This window comes from Idiotropiscis lumnitzeri, chromosome 5 (genome assembly GCF_059441095.1).
Source record: "Idiotropiscis lumnitzeri isolate Australia: NSW breed Sydney's pygmy pipehorse chromosome 5, RoL_Ilum_1.0, whole genome shotgun sequence".
Taxonomy (NCBI): domain Eukaryota; kingdom Metazoa; phylum Chordata; class Actinopteri; order Syngnathiformes; family Syngnathidae; genus Idiotropiscis; species Idiotropiscis lumnitzeri.
Genome location: NC_142395.1, coordinates 16,264,139 through 16,284,433, shown reverse-complemented (window position 1 = coordinate 16,284,433; position 20,295 = coordinate 16,264,139). Strand labels below are relative to the sequence as shown.

At 40.7% G+C, this 20,295-nt stretch overlaps 1 protein-coding gene across 4 annotated transcripts in view; it reads right to left on the bottom strand.

Annotated features, from left to right (window-relative positions):
* The window catches only part of ntrk3b (neurotrophic tyrosine kinase, receptor, type 3b), a 191,433-nt gene that overhangs the window by 36,072 nt on the left and 135,066 nt on the right, over positions 1–20,295 (bottom strand). For 3 of the 4 annotated variants that reach the window (XM_088296412.1, XM_088296409.1, XM_088296410.1), the window contains 2 exons: positions 16,409–16,501; positions 1,817–2,005 (listed from right to left, as the gene is read on the bottom strand). In XM_088296412.1, coding sequence (XP_088152538.1) covers positions 1,817–2,005; positions 16,409–16,501 — 282 coding nt within the window. The remainder of the gene's footprint in view (positions 1–1,816; positions 2,006–16,408; positions 16,502–20,295) is intronic. The other variant, XM_088296411.1, reaches the window with a different exon arrangement.

Genomic DNA, 20,295 nt, shown 5'->3' with positions numbered 1-20,295 from the left:
GACACATTCATATTCCGCACAGGCAGAAACAATCGGGAGACAATTTGTTTTCCCAGCCACGGACAGCAAAAGCAAAAGTGATGAGTAATGGATTCATATTATGTCGCACTTAGAGCAAAAACCGGTGTACATTGTTCCCCGATTGTATCGCAGTTCTTCATCAGCACCCGAGCTATATTGCAGATTTTTGTGATAATTATTTTTCATGGGTTTTACTTTTCTCATACTTTATGCCTTTCAGCTGCTTATCGAATGCCAGTAGAAAATAGTAAAACACGTAAAAACAATAAACACGCTCATGAAGTCACTGCTAAGGAGCACAGCACACGCCTAGGTAGTCACACACCAACTAGTTGATGTCACATGCCATCCTACAAGAAAAAAGGTTATATTGGACTTACACTTTTGTATTTTTTGATTCTTACAGTCCTAGAAAAAATCTCTGTCAAATTGATTCCCATTGAAATTGACTTGGAGGGAAAATAAATTAAAAAAAAAGGGGGGGGGGGTGCCACCCTCTGGCCTATTTCATTTTAATATTAAAAATAAAATTTAAAAAAAAATTGGTAAATCTGTGCGTGCAGAACCGCAAGGATGGGGTCAATTGTATTTTTTACAAGAACAAAATTAAATTTTCCAAGATAAAAAAGTTGTATATTTTCAAGGATATCGTCATAATCATAAAAGTCTTTTCTTTCCCACGAAAAGCCAGATTTTTTTCCATGAAAAAAAAAAAATTGCAGACTGAGTTTCATGAGGGTAAACAATGCTTTCATATTCAGTGCAGGCAGAAAGAGTCGGCAGCCATTTTGTTATCCCAGCCACTGGCGGAGAAACAGTGGCCACCATGACCTTGTGATGGGTTTAGGATTCACAACATCACGCATGCTCTCTTCTTCCGATGTTAGCGTACAATCCGAAAGTCGCTCGCATTCCACGTGCAGGTGGAAGTTTCATTGGTGTGTCATTTATTCATTAGCTGGCAATCAGACGCTGCGTGCGCAGCATGAGATGTCATAAATCAGCCGACGACCGGCCATTAACAATTCATACCATTCATAATATATAAGAGCCCTCATTTATTTATCACCTCTAAATGGGATTTCCTTCCCTCGCCTTCCGTCCCCGCTCGAGAACGCGCGTCTTCGCCGCCTGACCGACAGCCATTTCGGGAGCGAGCCAAGAATACAGTAGACAACATGCCCGAGCTTTGTTTGCCGGGTTTCGAGCGAGGGGCTCGATGCGATGGGTGCTAATTAGGCCTTAAAGTGATCTCGTGGCTGCCACATTTGCATCTGAGTTGATTCTGTATGAAGAAGGCTGCCAGATGCTCGCGCCGCATGGCTCTGCACAATAGATGACAGCACATTACGGCGAAAGCCTCAGGGGTATCAGCGTGTCTCGTTGTAAAGATAAACAGCAAATTACAGAAGAGGTGCACCTTGGGACTTGGACTGTAGTCCATATCGGTACATGGACATTTTTTTTTAAAACAACTCAGAGGTCAAACAGGACTAAGAACTACTTGGGCCACCTTGAAAATGTTGTCAGAATAAAGTATATATATATATATATATATATATATTATCTTAATGTAAAAAATAAAAAGGAATTTTTTGATAAACTTTCACAGAACATTTAGATGTTCACTGTCAAAAAGAAGTACTGCCATCTGATGACATTGTAATATATTGCATGAGAATTCAGTTAAGCGAGCATCACAAGATTTTTATGCTTGGGATTTTGCACTTTCATCGAGTATGCTCAATAGTGTGTGTTGTCAGAAACAATGAGTGTATCATAATTGTGTACTCACGGGTGGCAGGCTTGTTGCAATTGTGTCCGTGTCGGAAATATTGCGGGTTCTCGACCACGGGGATGCGAGTCATCCCGATGACGACGGCGTCCGGTCCTGCGTCCAGCGTGCACGGCGTTATAATCCCGTGGTTGACGTGATGAAGGGGGCTGGCTGAATCTTCCTCACCGCTGATCACAGCCACCGGACCTGAAACCAGATGATATATTTTGTCATTGAAAACGCTAAATTATGCAAGCGCATTTTTGAGCGATTATTTATTTTTTAAGTTTATTCACAGGAAAAAGTTGGATTATATTATTGTAGACAACAGTGCCTAATTTTTGAGAAAAATGTTGAAAAAGGTAAATTAATATGAGAATAAGGAAAAAGATCATGTTTATGAGAAGTGGTAAAATGCATGTTTTTGAAGGCAAAAGGTTATTTTGATGTAAAAAGCGACACATTTGCAAGGAAAAATGTCAAGTTGAAGAAAAAACAAACTTTTTTACCTCAATATTTATTGACAAAATTTGCGGAATTTGACATAACTTTTTTCAGACTAAAGATATATTTGTGTATAGCAACATATTAACATTGCAAAGAAAAAAAGTCTTATTTTTTTGTTTTTTTGGTATTTTATTGCGGTGACGGAATACATTTTTATTCAAATGTGGCATAGAAAAAAAATGTCAGTCCAAGGTTAATTTCAGATAAAAAGTAGTAATCTTACAGGAATTTATTACATTTTTGAGGAAAAAGTAAATATGCTATGAGAAAATGTTGTGATTTTCATCAAAACAGAACATTAAAAAAGAAAAAAAATCGAATTGGTCTGAACAAAATATCGTCAAAGAAAAAGGTATCTCATGTACTTTTTATCAAAAAGTCATCAGGAAGTTAGTGTATCTAAAAAAAAAAAAAAAAAAAAAGATTTTTATTGGGCGTATGTACCATGAGTATGTTTGTACACTTATTTGACATGTAGACAGAAACGCATACAGGAAGTCAACAGCGGCGGAGCGCTGACAGTCGATATGTTTACCCACAATTCCAAGTGCCTCCATCACAAGGCGGCAAATAGCTAATCAAGAGCAAGCGACATCCAATAATAGACCTCAGCCTGGGAATAGGGGAGCGGAGGTGGGATGTTACTCGAAAGCCGCAATTTATTCAGGACAGCTGTGCCGCCGTTGCTGTCGTTGGCGCTTTCGTATCGGAGCACTCACTTTATTAGGGACGTGAGCCACGCAATCAGCATGGACAAATTGCCAAGCACAGTAGGGAGCCACGTCGCTGGATTCTTTTTTTTTTACAATTCTCTTAAAATAAATCATCTTACAGAAGCAGACTTGTTTTCTTCCCAAACCCTCCTGAGTTATCATTTCATGGTACAAAAAAATGTCTAACTGACCATGTGGTGCTCAGTTAGGAGTTTAATATTTTCTTGAGAGTTATTTGCTGCCATGCTCCGCCCACACCCAATGATGAAAATTTAAATCCTTCCGTCAATCTTACTAAATTTCAAGAGCAAATTTGTCCCTAAAAATGGGCATTGTGACCAGAAAATAGCGGCTTCAATCCAACATGGCAGACGTTTTTTTATTCCCCGATTTGGCTTCGTGGGACTTTTTTTGTGGGTCAACAAGTGATAGATGTGCCTACCAAATTTCATGTCGCTAATTGAAACAAAGATTTTATTTTTTTTTTGCTTAACCTTGTGGAAATGAATTTTAAGGGTTTTAAAATGTTCACCTCAAACACAATTGACAGACTGTGCCATCAAAAAGTATCCATATCCATATCCCCTGACAAAAACTGAAATGTTTCACAAAGTAGTCACCAAAAGATTAGTAAATGTGATTCAAATTCGGGAGCAATCAGAAAATCTGAATTTTATGTGAAACTGGCAGGGATTTTCAAAAAGCAAACAAACAAATAAATAAAACCTTCTAAACGATTTATTTGGATTTGTATTACCTCCATACCTCCTGGTGTGAGATATCGACTTACTTACTTCACAAGCTACCCATTTTCTTTACCTTGTTACCTACCTACCTACCTAAAGTATCTACAGTACCTACCAACCGACATATCGAACAACCACCTACCTACCTTTGTTATACTGTTTACTTTCTATTTCTTTTTGACTTTTGGTTGTATATATGTTTATAATAAGAGACGAAGGGGCCCAACTACATTTTATAGAAGCTCAGCGATGAGAAAAAGGAACAAAAAGGATGGTATTTTTGAGTTTTTCTTCTCCTCCGGGACGCCCAAAATCTCGACTGAGCGAGCGCTTATTGGAAAGCGCACAAAAAGACAAAACGACAGAGTGCACAACAAACAGCCATGGCTTCAAACGTCTCTCACAGGCGCACATACACACATGCAAAACTATGGACAAAGTCCACAACGTCATGATGGCAAAAAAAAAAAAAAAAAAAAAGAAAACATTATACCTGCGATGAATGTATTTCTTTTATAGGGCACATAAAATGGAATGAAAAAACATCTGATCAGGCTCCTGAGGCGGATCGATGATGGCTGTGATCCAAAACCACGCACACGCACACACATACACTCTGCCGAGAATAAAGGGAAAATTGGACCTCTCGGATTTGAGAACAATGTAAAAAATAAATAAATAAATCACATTTTTCTTAGATGAGTGATGGAAAAAGCCAGACCAGCTAATATGTATACACTGTAACTCCAATGTACCACAGACCTACGTTAAGGTTCAGATGATAACAAAAGGCCCCGGTGCACAATTCCAATTATTAAGCTTGTACCCTTTCGGGCCAGTGTAGCGTCAGCGTGTTTTACAATTCACAGGTCTGTCATCCCAACTATGGAGACATCATAGGCGACTGCTCCACTGACCAACAAGGATTTTAAACGGGTCAGGTAAGGTAAGGCAGCATTATTTACTGCACAGAGTGTAACGCATTTCATCCACAGGCTAACTTTTTACATAATTAAAAGTACAACATTAAAAGCGCAAGAACATGATTTTGTAGCTCACAATTTCAAAAATGCTCTGAAAGACTTTCATCATCGTATCATATGGGAAAAGAGCATAGTGTTAAACCTGCATTTAAAAGCATTTGCACTGGTTGGTGAATTCACATGTGTTGGCAGCTTATTCCATTTGTGTGCTGCATGACAGCTAAATGCTGCGTCACCATGTTTGCTTTGAACTCCGGGCTCCCCTAATTGCCAACCTCTGAGCCCTACTACGTTTATATTGAATCACCGTTTTTTTTTTTTTTTTTAAAAGCCTTTAGCACCGAGGTAATATGTTCTGATCTCTTTGTTCTGGTCAGAACTTGAGCTGCAGTTGTTTGATACTCTGATACATGGTAACAAGTTATTCTTGGCTGATGACTGTTTCCGAATTGTATGAACAGACTTTGAGTTGCATAGTTTATTGCTTTTTTTTTTTTGATTAATTGATTAGCCTATTTTAGTAGGAATTTTCACTTGCCCGTGTGGGTGTGCCGACCGGAAAAGGAAACGTCGTCAATGCAACAGTCAACTGTTCAACTGAAACATTGAAGTTTAGTCATCAACGAAGAATGTGGACAAAATAAATGGACCGCATGGGTTCAACGGGCAAGTTTGTCTCAGGCTTTCATTCATTTCAACCATGGTAACGAAAGCCCGTCAATTACAACCTTCCGGTGTTAAAGCTTTGGCTTACTCTCTTGCAATACTACAGTCATAGATTTACTAAATGTATTTCATTTACCTGTTGAAAGGAATTCTGATGTTCTTTAGGAAAGCGCACAACAATCATTACCACCTTTACGACAACATAAATTAGTCACCGTTACACCTTGTTACTCGCCACGAGCTGTAAGAAATCTAAATTGCTTTACTCAACATTCTACTTGCCTATACCTAAAAAACAATCAATGTAAATGTGACTAACTGGATGTGGCAGGTCAGTGTACAATAAGTACACTAAGAATGTTATTCCATTCTTAAGTAATCCCTCCAAACATTTTGCACCCCTAACTTACATCTGTAGCACATTTCCTAACAGAATTGTGCTCATGTGGACTCTCTGATGGCGGCAAAGGGCCAGATTGCTGTGTGATGTTTAAAGATGAGCCCCCGGCCTGGCTTGCTAATACATTTCCCCGCGCAGCGTCCTCCCATTTGTCTTCGAGAATGATGCCACTCTGGCAAAGATCCCTCACCGACTCCTCGGCAGACGGCAGACTCGGGGCGGCATTCGTCAATGTTCCCTCGCCCGTAATGTGCGATGGCGGCGATCGCGGCCAGCGGCATTTTCGCCAAAGTGTTTTATGTTTATGTAAGGCGGCCGCCTCAGGTGCATTAGCTAATTCGTCCAGATCGATTGATCAGGTGTGACATCAGCATCATCTTTTTTCCCCCCTCAGATGCCGGGGTAATTTACTACCAACACCCCCCCCGCCCGGATTCAAAATAGTCTCTTTCATTACTCCGCTGTCAGCGCATCGCTGAGATAGATCGGCAAGCTTAAAGGCAACAACACAGAGCAGCAACTCGGTCACTCCCCCCCAAAAAACGTTATTTTTTTCCAGCAATAAGTATGGATTCTCAAAAACACGATAGGCGACAAAGAATACTCACTTGTACCACCTTCTGGATAGGAGGGTAAAAATAAAAGCAAATCTAATAGGTACCGTCCTCGGTTATTATTGTCAGATCAGAATGCAAAAGAAACAGAAACATTTGCGTAACTGGTGGGATTTCTCCGTTAGGCTCTTATGAACATGAACCCCAAAGCCAATACTTGCCAATTATTTTCTGTTACACCCCACCAGAAAGAAAGGAAATAATGAAAGAAAACATTTCTCGTCCCCAGCCAACACTCCTCCGCGACTACAAAGAGCATAATTTCTTTATAAACTTATTTTATCTCAATAGTATCTACTTCAGGAACACCTTTAAACTGAACACATTTTGCCAGTAAATGATAAAAAAAAACACTCAAAACACGTCAACATAAATGTAAAAAGTTTCATTCGATTGTAAATCCATTATTTGAGCCGTTTATCCGCACGAGGGTTGCGGGGGTGATTGGAGATTATCCCAGCCGTCTTCGGGCAGTAGGCGGTATACACCCTGGACTGGTTGCCAGCCAATCGCAGGGCACACAAAGACAAACAACCACTCGCACTCATAATCACAGCTAGGGGCAATTTAGAGAGTTTAATCAACCGACCACGCATGTTTGTTAGAATGCCGGTGAAAAGCTACGCAGGCACGGGGTGAGTATGCAAATTCCTCACAGGAAGGCCGGAGCCGGAATCGAACCGTGCACCTCTGAACTGTGAGGCGGAGGAGCTAACGAGGCGTCCACCATTCCGCCCATTGATCATAAATGATAACAACAATAAATATCAGAACAATTGCATATAATTGAATGAACCGTGAAAATGAAAATTTGGAGCAAAAAATATACAGGACAGCAAACAATAACCATGTGTTATATTCTGTATTTAAATTATTTCTATTTCCCTATATCATGCATTCATTTGTCATTTCAAATACCTGAAATGAGGACCTTGGAAAATGATCACCTATGAAATCTCAACCGTAGTGTTGGGGGGGGGGGGGGAGCGCAATGAGATTTTCTAAAATCTTTCAGTCCTAACGCTAACAATAATCCTCTAATCCCTAAACGCTAACCTTAACCCCAACACTAACCTCTAAAACAAACCCAACCTAATCCAATTTAACCCCTTACCACAAATTGCAAAACCTCAACCATTTTTCTCTTACAAATCCATGAAAGATGGTTTGAGGGGGAAAAAAGTTACATAAGGCAAACATCAAGTAAGACATGACTTTACACTTAGAGCATTTTACCATACAGCTTAAAACACTTGTTGCTTATACGCCTTACTGCCCTAACTTTGCATAGCTGTTCAGGCTCTTTGACATTTGGAAACTCAAGACGCTAACAATTAATACCGCCTCTCATTCCAATGCATTATTGATGGCCACTAAGAATAAAAGAATACACGAATAGAAACTTCTAATGAAAGCTACTTAAACATTCCATTGTAATGCTAAAAAGTTCTCCCTCGACAAATCAATGTACAGCAGCTCGTCTCTGCCTGGGACTTTCTGCGCTTGAGAAAATAGATGCTTGTAACCTCAGAGAACAGCTCAACTCAGACTATTTGATCTTCGCGGAGGGTTAGGACATGCACAATGAACAAATCCATAAAATGATAATAAAGCTCAGGCTATCATTTTAATATTTCTTATTATCTCGGAACATTTTGCACCACGCGTCGTGCAAAATTTTGACTAAAGCAAGCGGATAACTATTACGATGGGTGTAAAAAAAATAAACAGTAGGTTTGTTTGGACTGGGCAGAGGTCTTGCGAGTAACATTTAGTTGACTATGAACAGTCAGAACGACCCCATAGAAAGTTTGAAAGAAAAAAAAAAATCCCATAAGAAGTGAACAACTATGTATACTTAATGTGGCGCAACTGACATTTTTCCTTTTTACAGCACTCTTTAGGTTTTTCTCCCCCTTTGTTTTATCACTCTCATTTTACTTTTGACTGATTTTTTTATATTCCTTATATTAAAATGACTATATAGCTGCGCAGGCGTGTCTCCGCTTCCAAACTGGACATTGAAGGTGATTCTCGGGACACACGCACAAAAGAAAGAAAAATCCCTGTGGTGTGGAATAAATTTTGCGGAGTGTGATTGCTTCCGTTCCACCTCCTTGTGGTAATTATCACACAGATTCCCTTTCAAAGGTAGTTAATTAAGACTGGATTTAACTGGAGGACACGAACAAGAGAACACAGGAAGGATAACTCACAGAGAGGCTTCTCATTAATGACGGACGGGAGCCCAATTAGGTTCACATGTGGCGGCGTGGTAGAAAAACACGAGTAGGGCTGGATCATCACAGGGACTTATCAAAGAAACATCATCACACTGTCACGCCTATGGAAATACAGTAAATATTTCTTGTCAGTGATCATTTGCTATTTACTTGTGTGTTTACGGTGCGATTGAAGGATGTTAGTATGCATGTCGCATGGCAAAACGCATAGCGATGTGCAATAAAAAGCAAGTACTGTATGCTCCATAAATATCGGCGCCCGTGGTTAAGATGTCTTAAAAGCCTTAAAATTAATTCCGTTTTTATTACAGCAGCATAGACTCATATGGAAAATTTGAGACATGGTTCACCAGACACAGAATCAAGCCTCAGTCCCAAGAACTCAACCCCATTGAAGATCTGTGGAATGAGTGAGTGCAGAGGAGAGGAGCCTGCAGGTCACTGAATGATTTAGAACAGTGGTACCCAAAAAACAGTGAGCGGCCCGATACCGGACGGACCGCACTGATGAAAGAAAAACATACAGTAGACGCATGTCAAAATGATAATGGCCTCGGTCACATAATGCTAATATTAAACTCACGAGCTAGCGAAATGTGGGAAAAACCATACGAACATACAAAGCCTGCTCTGCAAAATATGCGAGCAGTATTTTTCAAACAAAGAACAAACTAAGAATAAAAAAAAAATACATCTAAGAATGAATATTAAAATCATATAATCTAAATGGATTACACATAAAAAATATTATCAATCAGTAATAACATAACTATATTGGATATACATGTATAATTACTGTATAATAGTCTGCATTGCTTTTTTTTTTTTTGGGAGAAGCCTTAGATTTTTATTTTGAAGACAAATAATATTTATGACGATATAAGAGGTCCAAATCCAATAAAAATGATTTTCCATATGGTGAAGCAGCACGTCTTGAATTAACTAGGCTTATTGTAAAACGCTGTGTTTTTCCAATGCGTGACATCAGCCTAAGACTTTGTATACTGCATTCCTTGTCTGCTCTGTACAATCTCTCCATTCTCGGTGCTTCTGCAACTGGTTTGGCAGAGAAAGGGTCACATTAGTAGCACAATTAGGGCACTTAATTACCAGATGCCACCACTGTGTGAAGATGCCTGCTGGTTACGTGTTAGCCTCTTCACCTCTCGAAGAATGAAAATAACTAAACTGACACACGGCGTCACTCAACTTTCCAGTGAACAGCCCCCTGCAATGGACCGCCCCCGCATGTCCTTTCCAGTTTATGCTGCTGACCTACTACTGCGGGACAGCTGATATTTATCGTCCTGCGCAACGTGGACTACCAGAGATTTACACTCCGTGCGTTACTGCAGCATTATGGCACCAACAATACGGCAGGAGGGAGGAAGGACAGCGTTTGAAAATGTCCCATATATCCTTTGTCAGACGTAAGGCCGCCGTGCGTGTCCTCTACCAGAATCAACATCTCCAGTCACCCAGTACTGAATACACTGAGTTTGATCAAAATTCCACAACATTTTAAAGAAATATTTAAAGTGTATGCTGTGTGATTCATAGGAAAAAGAAACAAATCTGATTATAATTTTAAAATTTTCCTAGCTATTTTCCACAAGCATGCGCTATATATGTCTGATTGCGAGGTTATCTCCCATGCACAATTTATGACTTTCTTTTGGATTTAGTTGTAGAGCAGGGATTGGCAACTTAAATGCTGGAGGGGGGGCACAATTTGTTCTGTTTCTAGGGAAACAGACAGCACTCAGAGTCTACTGGGAGAGGTGCAGCATAATTAAGGACAAGATGAGGAGACAGAGAATGTCCTCAACTTACTCCCATTGACTAATATAATCCTACTAATCGGTTGGTCCCACAGAGCTTGTTGTATGCTTGGTTTTTATGTGTTAAAGTCGCTGTTGCTTGAAGGTTTATACTCATAAAATCTATGCTAATGTCCGTTTGCCCATATTATATGCGTAGCATTGCGCTAACAGACGTTTGTTAACTTAAATTTTATGGTTTGGTTGAGCATTTTGCATTATAAATATACAGTGGTTTATTTTATGGGCCAGTTTTACAATAAACTGGGAGCAACAAATACCAAAGCACACAGTTCCTCTTATTTGGAGGAATATTGTTCTCTGCCATAAAGGCTAAGGGAGGGGTAAACATATCTGTCTCATCAAAAAAGTAGCGTGAATGGCTATGGAAAAATTACGGAAAATGACGACAGGCTCTATTCTCTCGATTCTTGATTCTTAATTATCAGAAACAAACATATGTAAAAACCCCACCTGCTCTATTCAAAATTGACAAAGAGCTGAGCTACTCTGCATTCTTCTCCTCACAGGAAAAAGTTATTAAGAAAATTCCATTGTGGCATTGTTATACAAACCCATTTGGATCATAAAGATGTGCACACACAATCACACACACAAGGCTTCATTTATCATCACCACACTGGAATAGCCAACGATTCCCTGATGCCGGCTTGCATGTAAATATCGCTTACATTAGTGCAGCGACTCGACGGTCGCACGTTAGAATGCTAAACGCCGTCGCGGCAGAGGGACAATGTCACTGGTCGGTGGCGGCAAGAGAAAGATGGGATAATGCCTGTGGAACACGAGGAGACATTGAAAGCGCTCAAAAGAGGCCGTGCCGTGTATAAATATTTATGGGCGACTGACTGACAGCTACTGCATTGTGCTCCCAGGAGACAACATGTTTCCACATTGTGCGCACACCACACAAACACACGCACACACCCACAATGCAGACGTGAGCAGAGCACAAACAAGTGTACAAAATTACGATTTTGACCAAAAGCCCCTCAAATCTCACAAGCCACGGTCCCAGCATGAGCCAGATTAGCGAGGATGTTAAAGCCAACACCCTGAGGACCTAAAATTTGCCTTGAAAGTCACAAGGATCAGAGTTTAAGCCGACATGTATTCCACAAGATCAACAAGCATCAATAACAGGAGAAAAATACTCACAAGAAGTTGCTGTCACACCTGTAAGAAATGCTGTGAGGCCTCGTGATCACAGACATTTTCTTTTTATTGAACGTAAAAGAATGAGAATAAACGTGGGCAAGGCGCTGCATCAACACTAAAAGCAGCAAGACAATGGCATTACATCAGTGTTAAAATGTACACTTGTTTACGCCATTCAAAACAGTAGGACAACGGTCTCACCATAAGCATCATCCTGTTTTAAATTTTAAAATTGCATATTCAAGTTGACGGCTACTTGGAACATGGCAGCATGTTCGGATGAAAAACCACATGCTACGTCACTATTTCGAGGAATCATGCCATTACTTCACTCGGCATGATTACGATTTATTGTTTTGGAGTTGTCAGGTGTTAAAAACAAACATACAATTGTCCATAGTTCATACAAATGTAACATCTATAAATAACGGTAAATGATCAGCCGGTGCTTAAGACACCAAAACAGTCAACAGTTTTAATGGTTGCTAACTTTCTTGTCCCCAACAAAACCCTTGGCCACAAGCAATTCTGCAACCGTCACTGTTGGCAAACATCTGGCAAACGACTTAGCGTTTGAGTCCTTGAACAAAATCTGACAAACCTTGAAAAACTAACAAGCACTCGCAAAGCTTTGCCGCTCAGTGGGATATGGGCTCAAGACTCATTTATCACTTGTCAAGGTTAAACCAAATTGAGATTCTTACAAAAGAAAAACAATTTCTTGCAGTTACCAGGGGCACAGTTTACAATTATAAGTACGAGCAATGAATGATATGCTCGTGGGTAACATGCAATTATTTATTGGAACAAGACTCTAGCATCACTATACATGTATTCACTTGTCATCACATTAATCTAACCTGCTTTTTTTTTTACTTTTTTGTTTTATTATTTTTATTTTACAAATGACCATACATTTGTTTACAGCCAATCAGAACATGACGTAAAAGCATTCTTGGTTAATGAACCACATGCTGCTTCACCCTGTAAATCACGAAGACTTTTGTGACTTGTCGTCCAAGTTACGCTAGTCATTTTATTGATTTTATAAACAAACGTACACTTGTTTACATCTAGTCAGAACACAGCATAGAAAATAACCTGACGAGCTTCACATCTCTCCAGTGGTGTGTCGCCGACCGATCTGATTGGCTTAACCCAAGTGAGAGAGCATAAAAGAAGGAAGCAAAGCGTGCATGTGGAGGTCAATCTAATTGTAATTACGCATCCGCATACCACACACCAACATACAGTAAATCACCCTTCACACTCCTCTGCCTCGATGCTTTTATTCGCATCGGTTACGCTTAACCGGAGAGCGAGCAGGAAGAGGCGAGCCAGCTTTGATGGTGGTAGAAGTAGACCTTGCGACCACCTGATTTGGAAACGCAAAAAGATGATCAAATTTGATCGTCCGCTCCGTTCATATTAGATGCCGTAGGTAAAAAATAAATAAAATAAAAAAAAAAAGGCTTTGCAAACTTTGCCCAGGGCAATCCCCCCAAATGTCATTAGGGTTGAGGGTACCACCCTCCGATTTAATTAATTCCTTAGTGGGACTTTGTCAAAGTATGATCCGTGGTATTCACCCAAAATGGCTGCTTCAAACCAACATGGCCTACTTGGGTTGGTCATCATTGGTCCATTAAATTTGTTTTAACTTTCATAAGGGTGCTATCGAGTGAGTTTTGTAAAGTTACGTTCAGGAGTCCTACAATAAACATTCACCGGGATACATCTATGCATCTAAAAAGGTTTCTGCGTTTCCAAGATGTTCAGACTCTAATGACTACATACTACAACTCACAGTTGTTCTGCTTCCTTAGATTAAATGTTACACATTGGGATTAAATGAGGTGGTTGGGATGACGGGTGAAGTGGCTGATTAAGGTCCGCCCCAACGTTGAGAAAAATATTTTGAAGGACACAAACGGAGGCTGAGCCTCGTTGTATTAGTAAGCTAACTACGTGGGAGGTACTACAGCAGAAAGCTGTGTGGACGTGGTACTAAAGGGCTCTTGGCCAGCTCTGAGGGGGAAATACATCAGGAAGAGGTGACTTCGGTGCGCTGTATAACACAGGAAGGGCATGGCAGTGGTGATAACAGGACATATTTATACCTGCGGACGCCTGACTGTGATTGACAGGGGCGTATTTATACCCCGGGTCGTTTTTTTAGGGCTTAGTCAGGAACACATTCAGACGAGACCGCCGAGTGTGACGACGGTGATCTGAGCGTCAATTAAACGCAGACGAATTCCTCCCCCGTGTCTCCATCCGTTACGCTGCGGTGACACGCGGTGCGGCGCCGGATCCAGTGAAGTATTGTAGCAGAGGGCAGCCGGCCGACAAGCTCTTCAATATGGGAGTCAGACGCCGCAGCTGACTTGATGACTTACAGACGCAGCCATGCGAGGACTTGCAGCCAAGGTGAGCGACGACATCAAACTTGGACAGTGCGGAGCCTTACAGTGCATTTACACATCGCAATTAATGAACTTGGAGTGTAAAATGCAACTTCATTGAAACTGGAGTTTGTTTTAAGTACAGTACACAAACAGGACTTTTGTCTCAAGGACCAATGTCCGAAATTGAACTGGAAGTCTTCCATCTTGGTTTGAAGCGACCACGTTGGGTGAATTCTAGGACTCACACTTTGATAAACCTCTACAAGGAAGTTGGCCCAAATGATTGGAAGTAGCTGTTCCAAAGATGGGTGACGATAAATTGTGAAGCTTTTTTTCCAATATGAAATTTGAGATGTGAGGAGCATTGCCTTCAAGTTTGGTAATTATTTTGAGGATTTGGTATTAATTAGGAGTGCAAGGAACCCTGGAAAGGTTACAAAAAAAAAAAAACTCTCGACACCCGTCGCACTGATTAACAAGAAATTCTGAGAATGTGTCTCATGTAACAGCGCACAGAAAAAGGTCTCAAAGATCGTTGGCTTGAACAGACAGATTTTAGTTTGAAGCAGCATTTTCAGCGAATAACAGGGCTCATATTTTGACATTCATCGCTGCCCTCAGCATATTAATTTGGTTGCTCATTTGGTATCTTTGGGTTGTTTTTGTCCCTATTCAGACAACGGATCACAAAAATATTCATGACTCCAAATAATAGAAGCTCCCCACCCCTTTAACGGACGCCTCGCATGCATCCGTGAACCGGCCTGACCTCGGATTAACCCGTGCGGTTCGATTTTCCGACCCAGAACGCTGATTTGAAAGTAAAGCAAAGGAGGCCGGGTCATGCGCTATACATGTAAATACGCATTTGTTAGAAGCAAAATGGCACATAGTCCAAAAGGGAAGGGTAAATAATGAAGCACAATGTACAAGCGTTGGGCCCAATCATCGGTTTGATCCACTCGCACGCTTCATCTATCCCAGACGCTGGCGGAGATGTCAAGCGGATGCGTGAGGCATTTCAAACATCATAACATCTACCGAGGGCCGCTCCTGTGGGCCGCCGCCTTGTTGCAAAAAACATTGCGATGAGCCGCCGCCGGCTGTCAATCAGTGTCATGTGCACAGGGGGGCAGCTTTCTAAATTTAACTTCCTCTGTAGTCAAATGTAAACACAGAGGACCATAGAGTGGCGCTTAACAAATCACAAATGTGACAAAACTAAGAAAAAAATAATCTAGGTCGTCTAATACGGTTCATCTCGGAATGGCAATGTTGAGACATGAAGTGAAGTAAGGCAACGACTGCCACTGTGCCGTCGTCGCTCGAAACCTAAACACCCCCCAACACCGATTCGACACTTTAAAGTGTTGACATCAGCGTACAGCAATAAATTGAATGGGGCCGCCCATAAATGGGCTGCGAAGCAGAGGACACCGAGATAGGAGAGCTGTCAAATGATGCTCCTCCACGCTGAGAAAACACAACAAAGAGAGTCGGACCCCTCCCGGGTCGAGCTGCCACTCAAGCGGCCGATAAAAAGGACGCTTATTGGACGTTGTGGTTTATGGTCATTGAGGTTTGAGAGTGTCATAACGTCCCTAATGAACAGTTTCCCAGCAGGCGTACGTGTCTTGACACAGTAGTGGGGGTTCGTAGGCATTTTGGGTCCAAAAAAATTAAAATAAAAAATAGGAAGAATTTTTCAATGTTATGAAAAGCTTTACAATAACAAGTACATACTTTACCACAGTAAAAACGCGTAATCATACTAAAATCCTGATATGATTTTCAAGTCAAAGTTTACCAAGAGAAGAATGTCACATTTTCAAACCTGAAGATACAAATTTAACATATTACATCTTTTTTACTTTATTCTATTAAAACAAAAAAAACATTCTGAAATATTTAACTCAATTCCAGTAACAATATGTTTTACCCAAAAAACAAAAATATTTTTTTTTCCTGCCGGGATTTCAGATTTATGTAACGATACGTCACAAGCATATCAGAGCTTTTAATTGGCCGAAAGCTAAAGTAGTTTGGTTTAGTGTATTTTTCTGGGAGTGTACCAGTCCTTTGCACCGATTGCAAATTATTTTGTGGCTCCCCCTCCAATTTGTGCCCCCCAGTTTGAGAACCACATCAGGTGTCAGAATCTGAATGAATGACCTCATACGAGTTGTAACGACTCCACCGAGGAAGATTTTTATATTTCACAGCTCCAGGTAGCACTACTTCAAAAGAGCTCAAGTAGGTCATCTCTCTCCACAAATTCACACAAATCCCCTCTTTCCATAAAACCCCCAAGTTTGATTATGCTTCACTCACTTTCTCCATTTCCTCTCCGCTGGCCTGTGGTCCTGCTGGGCATCCATTTGCAATAACAACAACAGAGGATGTCCGAGGGGGAGGGTGTGCGATCTGGAACAGTCGTGATTCAACAGAGCAACATGAAACTTGGTAGGCATGTTTGTCAGACCCGCGAAAAAAAAAAAAAAAAAAGTCGCAAGATGCCATGCCGGAAAGATGCAGCAAGTGCTCCATTTTGGTTCAGAGTGGTCAATAAGGGTCATTCTAGATTGCTTCAAAGATCGCCTTGCCTTGCAGATTTGGTACTCGTGTTATCAAACTTGCATAATGTATACTTGACAAATGGATGACACTGAATTAAAAAAAAAAAAAAGTAACATTGCAGGTGACTTTTGATGATTTGCCAGAAAATACAAAATCATCTCAGGTCAGCGCTAGAAAATGTAAATCAGAAGCTATGCCTGAAAAGACACAGGTGGTCTTCAATTTTGGCTTTACTTGTTTGGAGAGTTGATCAAATTGCCACTAAATTTTAACCATGTATACGAGACAGATCGACAACATGTCAATACCTTGACTGGTGAGTTTTTGACAATGCATGCGGATGCAGTGGGGTGGCAAAGTTAACACTTAAAACTTTATTGACACAACATGATCGAAGCAACACAAGTCAGCCCCTGAAGACAGTTTGACACAATCATACAAATCTGTTTCGTAGGACCACTTCAGGCCGTTTGAGCATCTCATTCAGTACATTAGCCATGTCCAATCCAACAATGGATGATTTGATTTAATGAGGACAAGACACACATTTTGGTGGCTCTGAGGAATCAAGTTATGTTGCGGTTGAGTCCCTTCTCTGCAAGAACAGACACTTAGGTGGGACTTTTAAAGAGGACCTCCACTTTGAAAAGAATATTTCTTCTTCCCAAGATTGTGTTTTATCATTTATGTCACATAAAGTGAGATCACTTATCTGTAACAGACTTCGAAAAAAATGGTTCATGCATCCATATCTAGATTACTGAAATGCAATTATTCCCGATTTAACAAATCAAGCACTCAACAAACTTCAACTTATTCAAAATCTAGCAGCTAGAATTCTGCCAAAAGGTATGAGCACATCACTGCAGTCTTAAAGTCTCTTCATCGGCTTCCGATTAAGCGCAGTTGATTTTAACATTTTACTTGCTTTTTGTTGAAATGTCTTAATGGTACTGCCCTGCCTTATGGTGTCGACATGCCCACCAAGTACACATAAGACGGATGCATTAGCTCCACATGCGAATCTCTACTCAGTAACCACGTTCAAAATCAGCAGAAGATGCTTTTAGTTGTTTCGGTCCAAAACCTGAAAATGTGATTTTTAAGCATATCTACTCATGAGCTTTTAATTAGTTTCATGAGTTAATATGGATTTTGACTGTATTGCCATGTTGCATTTTATCATCAAGCACGTTGAGTTTAAGCTTGCCATTCGTACCGTGCTATACAAATAAAACTGACATTGACTTAATAGAATGAAACTTGGTGAATATCACAAGACCCACGAAAAAGGTTTTACGAGGCCATGCACAAAAAGACAGCGGGATTCCGCCATTTAGATTGGAATCAATTAATTCAAGCAAATAAAGAGAGAAAAGACACAAAGTGTGCAAATCAACAGGACCTTCCCACACACGTTGACCGCATCGACTGTTCCCTGACGGCACGCGCTTGCACTCCTTTTATTTGCAATGCTAAAGCAGCAAGGCTTGTCATTTTGCTTCATAAGCGATCGCAATTATGACGGCGGCGGCGCTTGGATCAAAGAGACACCTAAAAGAGGCTTTTTCCACGTTGGGGGGGAGAAAACACCGAACGGCGCTTCCTCTCTTCTGTTTACACTGATAGAGGCTGAGGCCTCGCAGGCACAGCGGCGGTGATTGACAGAATGGGAATACACCTCCGGTTTTTCCCACGGAGGAGATGAAGGGAAGACGGAGGAGAGGGGAACAGAGAGGCTTCTTCTTCTCCGCACAAGGCGGCATGTACTATTAACCAGAGGCTTCCCTCCCGCTTACACTGGATTAGCCACATTACGGATTCTCTTTCAGCTTTTTGTTTTTGGCGGGGGGGCAGCAAGGGGAGCTTGAAGCAGTCAGCCAAGCGACAATTATACACAACGGCACAGCGGGACGCGCACTTCATTTAAATAACGCACTCTTTAAAGACTTTATCTGCTAATACACAAACACAGCAAACGTTGAGTTCTTGTTGATCTCCGATTAGCCTGAGTAAATCCACTTTGTGATGATGTTGACTTTTGAACGGAAATCGGTTTCATTGCGTTTTTAACACGCATCGCCATTGACCGGCTGAAACATTCCTGTCATTGACTTCATGCTTGCGATTGGTCATGCACTGACAACTGTGGGAGCTTCTTCAGACAGGTTTGTGCTTTACCAAATTATGCTCAACTAACTAAAATTTACCAGAGGTGGACTTTGAGCTGAAAAAAAAGCTCAAGAAAATTGAGCGGTATTGTTCTTTGTTTCCAACAATCTGGGGAAAAAATATATGCAACTTTTTTGGCATGTGAGAAGAAATTTTAGAGTTGAGTAAAGTTAAGTTTTTCCACTTAGTGGAATAAGACGGTAACGTCACACAAAATGCTGAAAAAGTGAATTTCTCATTTCAAGAGTCAACGGCCCGCTGTTGTTCAATATTTAACCAACAAGATACATTTGAATACTTTTTTATTCCGACCAGGGTTGAGATGCATTTCGACGATTGTGATTTCCCGTCTCGCAGCGGCTTATTGCCGACATATTAATTAGCCAAGAGCGGAATGCTAACATCCAACATTGATTGGCTTTCCTTTATCTCGACTTTCAATTCACATGCTGTGCAACCACGCGTGCCGATGATGTGACTTCCAAGTGCTAACAATGTTGGAACGGCATCTCAATGAAAATGATTTGGATTACTTGACCGAAGTTGTTCTCACACGGGAGCGCAGACACAATACAGTGTACGAGGTCTTCTGTCTAACAATCATGTCACCTCTTCAATGATTCAAGCCGTTTGTCACGCCTTTTTAAGCTTGGAATAAAGTATCCTACCAAAACCAGCAGTCAGATCTAAAAAAAAATAAATAAATGGGCAATTATATATTTTCTGACAAGAATCACGCACCCCCCCCCCCAAAAAAAAAACAATACCCATTGACATTTAGAGTAAAATTGTGTATAACTAATTAACTAAAATACTGCACATGCTAAATTATTATTATGCACTTGGTAGTTATTTCGTAATTTGTTTGCCTCGGACCAGCGAGTACTAAACAGTTTACAGATTGGGTACAAATCTTCATGAACAAACGAGCAGTCCCCCCATTACACGTGTAGCTTAATTCCGACCGGAAGAAATGCATTCCTTAGAGCTGGTAAGCTGTGTCCAACATGCTCTTGTTTAACCATGTTTCCGTAGCCTTAGGTGAAGTAAGCTCGTTTTGTTTTCGAGTGCTGGCACCTTAGCCAGTCAAGAGTTGGAATCGCCAGTGTACTAGCCTTTAGCTAACAAGTATGCCTCCCCGTTTACCACACTTTGGTCTGTTCACAGTGTTTCCTCTTGCCGTTAGATGTTTGTGCTCTGCTCTGTCAGTCTTATGTTTTTAAAAGATGAAATTTGCCCTGTTTTGTCTACAGCTACTATGAAGCATTTATCGTCACACATTCTCTTTCAAGAGTTCAGCTCAGCGGTATGCAATGTTTTTACAGTCTTCAAAGGCTTGAAAATTGTCAAACTTCCTGGAACTTGAGAAGCCGCTAAGATCGACACTTTGATCAAACACAAAAAAAAAGATACCATTTTTTTTACAATACTTGGATTAGGGTGTTCAAAATAACCTTAGATAAAAATCC